Source organism: Triturus cristatus, chromosome 4_2 (genome assembly GCF_964204655.1).
Source record: "Triturus cristatus chromosome 4_2, aTriCri1.1, whole genome shotgun sequence".
In the NCBI taxonomy this organism is placed as follows: domain Eukaryota; kingdom Metazoa; phylum Chordata; class Amphibia; order Caudata; family Salamandridae; genus Triturus; species Triturus cristatus.
Genome location: NC_140586.1, coordinates 229,650,294 through 229,663,673, shown reverse-complemented (window position 1 = coordinate 229,663,673; position 13,380 = coordinate 229,650,294). Strand labels below are relative to the sequence as shown.

General features: G+C 43.8%; 1 protein-coding gene across 1 annotated transcript in view; it reads left to right on the top strand.

Moving 5' to 3' along the window:
* The window catches only part of IFT27 (intraflagellar transport 27), an 89,038-nt gene that overhangs the window by 31,848 nt on the left and 43,810 nt on the right, over positions 1–13,380 (top strand). The window contains exon 5 of the mRNA XM_085601328.1: positions 4,981–5,098. Coding sequence (XP_085457454.1) covers positions 4,981–5,098 — 118 coding nt within the window. The remainder of the gene's footprint in view (positions 1–4,980; positions 5,099–13,380) is intronic.

Genomic DNA, 13,380 nt, shown 5'->3' with positions numbered 1-13,380 from the left:
TTAAGTATATATGGTATGGCTGCACTACAAACAACCTCGCAATCGTTTTAACGAAAGTTGCAGAGGGGCCCTACTCAGGTAGGGGTTCCCCCCTCACACATATCACCCTGCCTTGTAGGATTAGCAAGGCCTGCCTTAGGGGTGACTTATGAGTATATATGTGTTGTATTTAAGTGGGATACAGGATACCTATATCCCTGTAAGGGGTGCAAGCACCACCTTACCCAGACTACAGTAGTGGTCTGGTGGTGTCATTTTGTATGGCTGTCCCAGGGATGCCACAATAAGTGCTGCACCCCCTGGTAGGCCTCTGAGGGACCCATGCCCTGGGTACCTAGGGTACCATCTACAAGGGGCTAATAGGGTGTCCTCTGTATCCAATTGGTCTGTACCTAGGGTACTCACATCGGTTTAGAGAGGAAGCAGATAGGCTGGGGTCCTGGATAGCAGGGCCACAGCCTGGCTAGAGTAAAAAAACTGTCAAAACATCAGCAAAAAGTTGGGGACAACTATGCAGTCGATGCCAATCTCCTACAATCCACCTTGGCCGGCCTCATTTAGTCTCTACAGTTTTTACCTGATAAGCAGCCTTTTAATACTAGTTCCACATTCACTGCCTGGAAATGCTTCATGGAGCAACCAGGTTAAGTTCAGTGATATACCCTTTCTGACTATTCAGTGCTTCAAAGTGTATTGATGGGCAGTGCTAGGACATAAACATAGGATTTGCAGCTGACAAGCGAGCATAAAAGCCAGGTATTTCGCACAGACTGACAATCATGAGGACCAAACCAGGGCTTTACTTGGGCCGGGTCCTGCCGGTCCTCAGTACCGGCTGTTCTAAAAAGCAGGTGCTGAGGCGGTTCGCTATTGGGCTTTCCATTTTTGCCCTCATCATGGTAAACAAAAAATCCCAACTCTGCAGCAGTACCACCCTTCACTTCCTTTGATGTAACTTCTGTAGTGTAGTTCCTATTTCCTTTATAGGCTCTGCGCATTGGAATAATATACACTATAGGTTTTGCATAGGACTAAGGTCAGTATGCTCCTATCTAGTACATTAAACTTAATTACTTGTGTGTGCCAGCTAACTCAGAGGTCACTAGAAACTTCTCGAATAAACAAGAAGGGATTAGTTTCTGACAACCGCATAAACATGACAACTTTGTTTCCCTTAGAATCGGAACGCGTCTCAGAATCGTGGAAACAATAGATAACAGTTTCACTCAGTCAATCGTGCATGCTTAGTTTCTCCAGAGTTGCACAGAAATAAATAGACGGGCGTTTCAATAAAATAATTTCTTATGTAAGAGATATGAGCTGTTACAATCATTAGACAGTAAGCAAGATATAATACGCACAGCGTAAGCAGTAAGAAGAAATAATGCTGCAATAGCATTATCTTTTAGCTGTGACATACATACATACATAAATAACACAGGCTAAAAAGTGAATATTCGTCTAATGCTTCTAAATAGTTCTACCCCAGTGTACCTAACCTAAGTGTAGTACGAGGTAAGAGTAGGTGCTGTTTTCTATAGTATGGTATATACTAAGTTTGTATGCCAAGAGTCCCTCTAGGTTCTAGTCAGCTCCATACCTTTAGAATGAGAGAGGTGGGAATCTCTTTCCGGGTCTCAAACTCTAACACCCCGCAAAGGGAGTCAGAACACTGGAAGCTGGATTCTCTGCGAGCAGGGATGACAGCGTCTGGTCAGTGCGTCAGGCCGGGATATGGTCTCTTCCGAACTTGCCGTGGCGAACCGTGCAGTCAAGTTGTGCTGAGCCGTGCTGTGGTTTGCCATGGTAAGGGAAGGTTTATTTATACCTGGAAGGTGCTTAGGAATGCTAGAAATGACGTAAAGTTGGGCAGAGGAAGGCGTCATAGATGAACCTCTAAGTCTAAGGAATAGTAGTTCATGCATAATAGATGAGTTCTTGGAGAAATCAATAATCCTAGGTGGGGAAAGTCCCATCGGCTTAAGGGTCCGGTTTCTAAGAACTCGTTGTGACTTGGGATGGACGGATGTAGGTGACCATGCCTGTATTTGGTTAGCCTTGCTAATGCCTAAATAAGGACTGGAATTCTATGCCTAAATAGGGGCAATGCGAAATGTGCCTATATAAGGACACGATTTAAGGAAACCTATGTACGGGTATCTAAATCTAAACACAACACTTCCAAGCGACTCGTTATAGTTCTTTCACAGTCTCATAATTTCAGAACTCAAGCATTTTCAATATTCTATACAACAGAGCCATGGTTGTTGCTTATTTGTCTTGTGTAACTAACACCAATTGACAAAGCCAATAGTCCTGACTCGCTGTAGGTGTAATGTTACTACATACCTGGATGCAATGACAGAAGCAGTAAAATACCAGTCGGGCGGGACACTATGCTAAGCACAGATGTTTAGCTTACGTGTTTTTAAGCCACACCCTTAATTTGATCGACCACACCCTTTTTAAGAGACCACCACCCCTGTTTTCTTTATCCCAGTTAAAGCCCTGCACCAAACCTAAACGACTTGCGTATACAAAATAACAGAATTTAGCCAATCACAAGAGGAAATAAGTGTGAGATTCCTGTTTCCCATACCCATAAACGGTAAAGACCACCCAGATAATAAGCTGCAGGCCTGGAGCTTTTTCAAGACTTAAGTGCGGCGAAACACTTGTTGGCAGAGTATGAATTAGTACAGAGACTGTGTATGAATTAATACAAAAGTCACACTGAGAAGCTGTACAATTATAATAAAGGCTCCCTGTTTTCCGTTTTTACTGATTTTTACAGATAAATACAGACAGAAAACAATGTGTTCTGTCTGCATTTATTTCTAAAAGGGGATAAATACAGAAAATTGTGCCTCTTTTAAGTGACTCTCCGTGCTGTCTTTCATGAATTATAGCCCAACAGCTGAGCAGATGGACAGCATGGGAAATTGAATAACAGGATGACATTTCATTAATTAACTGCATATGTCAATATACATTTGTGGTATAATGCTAGTATTTACCAGTCGATGATTTGTTATGTAATAATTGGCAGCTTAAATAGCTAAAATACGACAGACATCAAAGTATGAGTGTGCGTCTATCAGTTAAATAAATATGGAAATGTAAAGTTTTACAACTTCATTTATATGCAAAACACAAAATAAATATGGATAAATACAGATAAAATAACGAAGAAATAAATATGGATAAATACAGACGGAAATGTTAAAAAAATAAATACCATAATATCAGGAGCCCTAATTATAATCAAGCTCGCTTTCTTGAAAAAAATAAAAAGAATGACGCACTAAATATACCAAAAAATGCTTGGGAATGCCTGAATCTTGCGATTTTAATTTATTGCATTTAATAATTCAAATATGTGAATGTTAACTTAAATGTATTGCTGATTGTTTTGGGCAATGAAAATGACAAACCACTCTCCCACAAGTGAGTTAAAACCACAGAGGTTTAGGCATCCCAGCATTCGAAACAAGAGTGTTCTATTTCCCTACCAATATCAAGTTACCACTTTTGGGTAATTTCACAGTGGAAAGGAGAACATCTGACTTTTTTTTTTTAACGTTTTAGCTCCCATGATAATGTCTGTTGTTAATGATCCTGAACTTGAATGGAGTTCCTTGCTAGATAAAACAAGTTTTCTGTGCAATTTTCTTTTCCACAAAGGGATAAATCATTAGCTATAGAACTGAATACATATTTAAAAAAAAAAAAAATCTTTTAAAACCTGAGCATGACCACCCATTTTCACAAGATAGCTGTAGATTTGTTTCAGTGAAATGCTTATTGCTTTCAGCCAAGGTGTAGCCGTATCCTAAAACATTAATTTAAATTTGCACATTAAAATCCCTTAGAAAAGTTCTAATATTTTAATCTAAAGCAGTGTTTAAGGATTACAGCATTCTGAGTTAAGGTTTGCTCCTGTATTTTAAATGTCTATCAAACTTGTTGCCGACTTGTAGTTCAAGGGAGTCTAAACCGTGATCTACATAGATTGGTTGACCAACTTCAGAATTAGCCGTGGAAAGCTTCCAGTTCATAGTATATATTTGGCAGTCAATTTCCCTTAAAGCTTGTAAAAGGTTTTTGGCTAATTTATGGAATACAAAAGTTAAAGGTGCACACTTATCTTCCACTGAGTAGTGGTGTGTGTTGATTGAGCAATTTGCTTGAAATGTGACTCCAAGATATTTTTAGGATTTGATCTCTTTCAATTTGTTTACCTAAAGGCTCCAGGTATAGGAAGAAGTTGTGCAGCTAGATAATGCTACCACCTTCGTTTTATCATGGTTGACCTCCATCTTATTCGTATTAAAATTGTAGTTAAGGAAAGGTTTGTGTTAGGTGTAGGTTTTGCGTAGACTCGCTGGGCTGTTTATCAGTGTGTACTATGGGACTCTGGCATTGTTCTTAGCACTTCATTAAATTGCTTTGCAGATTACAAATGTTGCAAGTCATCCTTTCCCCTGGTTTTGTCATATGAAAGTTTAAAGACATACTGCAGTTCTGTATACACGCATTTACATGTCATTATTGAGGAACCTTTAAAGTCCACTTATACCCCATTCTGCCTTCGTTCCTTTTTGTGCGAATCTAGTCAAATATCTGATTCATCATTTTTTGGCTTATCCTTTTCATATTACTGGGGAACCTGCCACCCTTTCTTTGTATGTCATCCATGTATTTTCCTAACCGTGAGGTCATGCTGCCTTACCTCCAGATCTCTCTGCTCCCCTTCAAGGTGTTCTGTGAAATTATGGTTGAATTGTAAGATCCGCTTGTATCCCTTACTACTTGTAACAGGTTGCAAGACAACCACTTTAGAGAGCATTGTTCCAGGTAGGTAACTTTTACCGCTCCTCCAGGACTCCTCATGCCTTCTGTATACCAGAGAATCACGAATGTTAGACCCCATGCACATTGTGTTTGTTCTGTCATTTGTGCCTTGTCTTTTCCTTGCAGTGGGAGCAACCGGATGTCTTTTGCCTGGTCTTTGACATCACCAGTGAGCAGTCGTTCAACAGTTGCACAAAGTGGCTAGAGCGTGCAAGAACCCAGAGGCCCTACGCCCACCTCCCTGGTCAGTGTGCTTTTCTTTTGTCACCTCTCCTCTGATTATGCAGCTTTGCACTCTTCGTTCTCTGACCCTGTACACTGCTTCTCCTTTCTCTCGTGTATATGATGGTCTCCACTGATCCACACAATGAAAATGTCCTTCGATTCACCTGCTTTGAATGTTCCCAGCTATCCGGGAGAAATGTTAACAAACGTAACTATTTTCATAGTATCGCCATTGGCACCCCTCAGTCCCCCCTCCACAAGAATACATACCCAATAATAACACACCCACAGACTGTTTGGTTGGGTAAAAATTGCTGCAGGTTTATTACATATGCCGTTATGTAATAGGTGGGTTATCTTACGGGCGATCCAAGGGCAGGCAACCAACTGGGCCGCCTGCCCGCCTGATGAGCCGGGCAGCACTGGGGCGAACCCCGCCTTGCGGCCGTCCAAGTGATTCTCTTACAGGATCACGTGACCGTTGGTAACTTCTACTCACGCCCCTTCACGGGGCGGAGCATCGCATAGCAAACTCCCGGTTGTTCAGGCCCACAACCGCCCGAAGGACTAGCGGGGCGCCGACACGGCTTCAAGGACCCTCCCATGAGGCTCCTCGTATTTGGCTCTGGCACCCCCTATGGTGCCACGCAGAGGTACCCTTGGTACCGGCCTGCTTCCAGATCGCCCTGTAACTCCGCCTGCAACGAAAAAATTGAAACATTAAAACATTCTCACCCCCACCTGTACCACCACGCGGGGTAAGCGGTAGGGAGGGATTCGGCGTGCGAGGCGAACAAGAAGTCGCCAGCATGGTGCCCAAAGGAGGCCCGGAAGTGACGCCCCTCGCGTCACTTCCGGGCAGGAGAGAGGGTGACACCGGCCGGCGTCCCCACCCCCATGAAAGGGGTTGGGGGGTGGGGAGGGGTGCCCAGGCGACACTAGGGCGCCGACCGCTCTAGTGGCCCCCTGCGGGGGCCACGGTCAGCGGCATATCTGAACACGGATATAGATTTCTATGGGCTCTTCTAAATCACCTTATTTACACCATCACTGCAGGATCTCTGGATGTTTAGCCAATATGATTATCCCTTTTCTTAGAAAACCACTTTTATTGCAACATTCCATGCGTTCGTAGGTTGTCAGTGTGATATCAACGTTCTGTTTGCCTCTTTTTTTTTTTTTTGGGTTTCACCTGGGTGAATTTTCCCTCTCGGGCTTTTCTTTAGTCCGTGGATGCATGGTCTTAAGTTTAGGCATTTTTGCCTTCACCTTTTTATTTAATTGCTTTTTTAAACAAGCATTGGCATAGCCAATAGGTCTCGCCTTTGGGACCTGCTGCATAACTAAACACTTAAAAGGTCCCAAAGGTGAGACCTATTGGCTATGCCAATACTTGTTTATTAGTGCACTCAGCAGTGCTGTTGTGCTTCTGCCAAGCCCAATTCAGCACTCCCTGGAATTCCTTATACCACTCATCAAGTGACAATGTAGGCCGGTGCCAGAAAATACCCAGGGGTAAAAAAAAGAAGAAAGAAGAGCGACAGGAATGAAAGAGAAGGGGACCTGCATGCACATCGTGAGTCACTGCACAGAAACACAGAGATGGGATTGGAAGGGGAAGGTAGCCGATGTGGATTGAACAGTTGCCAACACATATTTGCATGAGCTGCGAGTGTGCTGCCTCTGTGTCTGACACCCCTAAAACAGCATAAAACTCTCCGAGGTGAAGATTGTGGTTGGTAAGGCTGACATTTTTTTACAGCCGTGAAAGAGAAAGCTTTCCCTGCAAATTAAAAGTAAAAAACGTCGAAGACTGTTCCAGATGGTGCACTAGTAATGTATGATGCATTTTATTGTCAGTCACTGACCTTTCTATAAAGCATTTTCAAAACCGCCGAGAGGCAAAGTTAGCCTGATGTAAAGGGACACTGAGGACTCTACAAGACACCGTAGTCCGCACTTTTGAAACCCACTCAAGCGATGTAGATGCAAATCCTCCCAGATGGCACACCCCGAACTGTACCAACCTCCGAAGACACACACAAAAGAACAATCACGTTCAAACACATGCGAGCAGGGCACACGTCGTGGGTTCACGCCGGTACACGGCGTCCACCCACTATTATCGCAGGGTGGACGCTGTCAACAAGTTGGGCCCCAAATAAATATGCTGAACTCGTCGGGGTGTAACTTTCAGGCGCCGGGACACGTTCAGCAGCGCCAGCACGTTGCCTGCATTCCATTTTTAGCAGCAACCTACAGGCAGGGAAGTGGGGCTTCTTTTTCACCTCCAGCGGTGCCAAAAAATAAAGGCTGGAGTTAAGGGGCCATCAGGCTCCTTTTGATCGAATATTCTGACTGGACGCGGTCTGGAACCCCACACTTAATTGCAAATGCAACAGAGGGGAATCAAAAGCACACTGCTTGTTATAACTTCAGAGGTATTTAAGAGAGGCATGCTTTTGACTTTGCTCAGGCCCTGTATGTAAGTGCACGCACTGTAAGAATGTCAGATGTGTCAGCCTGGCCCAGTATTTACACAAATAATTTAAATAGCACTATTTTACTTCTTTTACAGCACTACTCATCCCAATGCAGGGTGTCAGAGTGCTTTAAGTAACATACACAATATACAATTGACTTGCCCAAGAGTCTTTTATCCCCTGATTATTATCTTTCTTTTTCAGTATTTATAACAGCGTGATATATTTTTAAAGGATTTTTTTATTTACTCAAATAATATCTTTTAATGTTCTCCCGCTTTTACTGAGTATAGGGGTTCAATACATTAATTTAACATTTTAATTATTGTACATCATTATTTAATATTCATTGTTCTAGCCTGTTTGGTTCATGATTGATAGCATGGATTATATCTCTTTCTTAATATTACTGACTCGACCTGTAATGATTTTAGCTAATAGTATGTTTTCTACTTCTATTACATGGTTGGTAGTTGTGGCGGCACTCTCTGCTATTTAAACTCTATGACCCTTGTACATGTCATGTGATCAAGACCGGTTCTCCGGTCGAAACGCGTCATGCTGTCGTGTGAAAAATAAAAGCACTTTACCTTATAGCCACGGAGTGGTCTGTTCCTGCTGCTTGTATCATTGGGCGTTCTGAAGGGCTTTGGAAACCAATAAATCATGTGTGTAAACGTACAAGATGTGTTACATAAGACTGTAAGGGTTACAAGGTGTAGTAGTCGCATGTATATAGCTCACTGTGCTATAGTAGAAGAATTACACATTTTGAACTGCAAGTAACTAAAGGATCTCTGTATTGAAATAAGTAAACCACTTACCTATCTACATAAAATAAAAATGTGTCATCTGCATGTTACATGATGTTCTTTGCAGGAGACACATTAACCTTCTATACTACTTTGATTCAAATCTTGAATTACACAAAACACCGATCTCCCCAGCAATAGTGTTAATCTCCAGAGTTATTTTACAATTATTACCTCTCCAAGAGATTTACTGGGTACACAAATATCTCTGCAGCAGGTGCCATAACCCTATAAATTATTTAAAAACGCATACTTGGCAACCAATTAAGCAGAACAGATCTACTCTTATGCTTCTCCTGATTGGCAATTTTTTTGTGGTGATGCTTTAAAAAACATAAATGTATTAGTTGAGGCCCAGATTTTGCGCTGGCGTTTCACCACTTTTGTGGCACAACGTAAAATCATATTTGTTTAAACTCATAAAGCGCTTAAATGTACTCATGATATACCAGATGAACACATTTTTGAGGTCTCAATACCTGGTGTCACTTCTTGTGATGTCACTTCCAGTGATGCCACGTGCGATGTCATGCAGGGCCAGCTTTAACTACTTACTGCTTGTAAGAGGAAAATAGTTTATCAGTATTGGCATTTTGTTGTTCATTAGTTATTTGGGGCTCAGCCTTACTGATTCGAGTCCAAACCCTTGTTACTTTGGGCTAGTTTTAAGGCAGTGTGACTGGTGCAGTCGCACTGGGCGCTGACCTGGGAGGGCGGCGCTGACCTCAGGGGGGGACACTGTGTTTAGCTGTAACTTATTATTGGAGAGTTGAGGGGCACTTTTGCCGGTTGGCAGCGAGAGAATCCGAGAAGGCAATCAAAGGGTGAGGTACCAAAAATGATCTACGCACTGGGCGCCCCCAGTTCTAAAGCCGGCCCTAATGTCACGCGTTCTGAAGTCATGTGCTGCGATGGCATGCGTTGTGATGTCACTTGCATACTGCCAAACTTAGTTAGTTCCCCCCCACTTCTTTTTTTTAGGACGTGTGCTCTGCATGCAAGCAAGTATACACACCAATGAAACATATTAACAACGCTCACACCACTGATGACCACCATCTAACAACCATCAGACTCCGGTCTATGAATCAGTCCTGAAGACCATCGCATGAAGGTAGCCAAACTCCAAACACACCGGGAGGTGCCCGAATGGCAATATAGCGCTAGACAATGAAGCAAGACACTAAGGGGAGGTAACTGAACTCCCCGCCCCTCCAGCAGGGAAGTTCTGGTACACCAGCAGTCCTAAATGTGCGATCTTACAGCCAATCTCCGGAGCACAACACGCCGTACTCTCTGTTGTACCACCCTCTCACACCCAGGGCTCACACAAACAGTAATCTCAGTCTCTAGCTAAAACGCAGTAGCCTACTGCTGAATTCCCTAGTGTAGGCGAGTATGGAGTTGACACTGAGTTACAGCAGGAGTGTTGTAAGACACCACTGGAGAGTGAGTACCAGAGAATAATTAAGATAGACGGAAGAATAAGAATTTCATTGTAGAAACCCGGTGGAGGAATGGGCATACATTCGGGGCTACGGAGGCACCTCGATGCGCTTCCGGAAGGATATAGGTGCTATGGTCTATAAGTCAAGAGACCGAGGCACGATGATTAGTAAAGCATCGTAGATTGTGCCACGCCTCTGATGCAGGTCTGTAAGAACACGTTCAAGCCTTGTGTAGTGTAAAATAAATGTACAGCATGGTGTGTCAGTGACGGTTCAAATTAAGAGTTTGTTAGCACACATGAAAATTGCAGAGGTTGGTGATAGTGATACTGAGTGTACTGAAGGACGAGTTCCCAAATGTGTAATTCGAAGGCTGTAATTACTTCCTGGCTCCCGGTAATTTGCCGACCATCTGCAAATGACTATTACAGGCTAAAAGAGACTTGCCCCGGGGCAGTTTGGTTTTTACTCAACACTTGGTACTGTATTTTGTAGGGCCTGTGTCTTGCCATAAATATCAGGTGTTCCTGTTACCCAGCTTAAACTTGCACATTTTATCGATCTCGATAGAACTAAAGGGGTGGTTAAATATCAAGGGTTTCCAATTTGCGCGTGCGAGTGATAAAACTTCTGGCTTTAACCACTAAAGCTGCAGCTGAATTTCGTCTTTGCCGCAAGCCAAAACGTGTGATCTTGGGCACAGTAAAATTAGTGTTCTTTCAGTATGCTTTTCTAACGCGTTTCAGAGCATGAGAAAAGCTAGCTGGAGGGCCAGAGAGAGGGAAAAGAAAAGGGAAAGAGCGAAAGGGAATAGCAGAATTACCGGTTTGGCAGAGACATCAGAGCTGCGTGCTATGATGAAGAGACAAAGACGGGGATCTTACATTTCTTAATCTTAGAAGATCCATTCCATTGTGAAGACTCTCTATTAACCTACAAATGTTCTGGATGTAGTTGGGGTGTTATGGCGTGAGCAATACCGTTGTACAGGTAAAAGCAGCCGCAGAAATTAGGAAAGTGAAACCAGCAGCCTGTCTGTACTAGACTCGAAGAGACCTCCTCCCCTCCTCCCACCCCGCGCTGCCTCAGGTCACACCAGGGCGGTGCGACCGATGCACCGGGTGCTGACTCTTCGAGGGGGTGCCGTGTTTGGACGGATTTCATGGTTTAACAAGCGCTCGCAAGCACGTTTTTTTTCCACTTTCACTTTTCTCTTTTAGAGCCGTCCCAGTTGGACTGGCTCGCCTGACTGGTTTCTTATCTTTATGGGGCCATGTGTTTGGCCCCATAAAGATAAAAAAAACTTTTACGCCAGCAGTAAGTCGGGGCAGCCAGTCCAACTGGGATGGCTCTAAAAGAGAAAAGTATACTTCACTAGACGCTCTTTTCCAATGGCTGGCCACCGTTTAGCATAAATGGTGACGCCAGCCAATGGAAAAGAGGGGCGGGGCTTAAAGCCCACTAGAGAAATCTCCTAAAATCATTAAATCTCGCCAGCGAGACTGCGCATGTCTGCGCAGTCTTACGCCAGGCAAGACCTAAAAACGAATCATTTTGGTGGTTTTAGAAAAACGTTAAGGGTGTGTGTAGTTGAGTAATGTAGCTTATGTTCACTCCATATTTTTTAGAGGAAATGTTGAAAAATGTTCCACAAAAAGTATGTTTTGTGACCAAAACAGCATAGCCTACCTATTTAAAATATGTAGTTTTGATCACTTGGGACACCTACATACTTGTGAAGTTGTGAACTTTACTTGCTGAAGTTAAACGTCACATGGGTCTTGAAAAGAGACCCCACACAGACTTGAAGCATATTTGCTCCTTCTTCTGCAAGACTTCCGTACGTGAGTCTATAGTTTGTGAAGCCTAACATGATCAGTCCTGAATGAAAGGCACATGTGTTAAAGCCAGCTTGTAATGTCTCCTTAATCCAGCCCTCTTCACTTCCAGTCAAGATTCCAAGAGTAAAGAACACCTCTCTGATGCTCTTCTTTCAAGGCAGCCGTTGCCTGCTCCTTACCAAGTAGAGTGCAAACAACTGGGTCCTCATGGCTGTAGGTTTCACAGCCATTAAGAGTCCAGCAGAATACTTTTATATCTGCTCCGACCTCAAGTTCTTCCACACCATCGGTCCACCTTGCCTTTTGGGTAAATGGCTTTTATATTTTGATTATTTGAGATTCCGTGTTTGCCATGTGCAGGTTGCTTTAGGTACAGGGGATGGGAGAGGACGACAAAGGTGGAGAGTATACTTTTAATACTTAACAGATTCTTAATACTATGATAATCCTAAATATATAACTACTTGGAGTCCTTCGCTCATTACTGTGTGGTGGCAACTGCAGATGTTTGGTTCTTTTTGGATCTGATGTAGAGTTACTGAAGCCCAAGAGCTGGGTTCAGCATCTTCCCTCCCTCTGGGCGTAGATGTCTCCAGGTTCTGCTCCGTAGTTTTCTTGATCGAATGTTGCAGGTATAATTTTGCCTTGTGCAGCATAATTTAGATTTTGAGTGGGCGAGATGATCTTTGCATCAGACCAGTATCTGTAGAGCTTGTGCGTCAGGCACAGCATCTTTTTTTTTATTTTTTATTTTTTTCCTTTTATAAACTTTGTTTATTGAAAGTTTTATGTCATGACAATACATGCATACAAAATCAAAAGGACAACCATAAGCAGAGGCAGGTGGCAGTGCAGGTCTCATATCGCATTAGCATCAGAACCATTGTAGTTGCAGGGAACAATTGAGCAATCGTGTACAATAGAATGAGTTTTGATCACCTGTATACAGGGCAGAAGCCTTCGGCAAAAAAGGTCAGTACACATTATAAACACCTGGCAGGGGCGTGAGGGACCCTTCAAACAGAGTTAAGCCATGTGCTACACAACTCCCATAGTGTGCTCTCGGTCAAACGAGCTCGTATAACGTACATTCACAGATAGTACTCGCGCCCTAGAGCATCGTGGCGGGGAGGCCCAAAGGGAACGCCAAACCCGCAACCCACCCCCACATGTCCACAGTAACACACAACCTCCCCTATGCAGGATTTCCATCAGTGAGGGCAGGGTCCGGACCGGCATCGGTCAGGGGAGGGGCGTCTGTTGTCAGAGCCTCCGGATACTGCAATAAGTAACTTTGTAATGGTCCCCAGATATCGGCTGGGCGGGACCGGTCAGGGAGCAGCTCGGAGTATGTCAGTACTTGCTCCTGGCAGTATACCAGGTCCTTGAGCCATTCCTTAAATTTCGGAGCCCGTCCCCGTCCCCACCGACAAGCTACGCGTCGCTTCGCCAGCAGTAGCGCCGTCGTCACGAATTTGCGACTCGCCCGTGGGATAGGCTTTGTGTATCCCAGTAGCGCCTGTATGGGGTCCGGTGCGAAGGGCAGCTCTATCATTTGTGAAATGGCAGAGCAAACCTGTGTCCAGTAGTTCTGAATAGTGGGGCATAGCCAGGACAAATGTAGGAAGTCCGCCTGGGGGGCATGGCATCTCTCACAGTTGTCCGAGTCCTGTAGCTGAAATCTGTATTTGGTGGCCGGGGTGCAGTAGAGACGGTT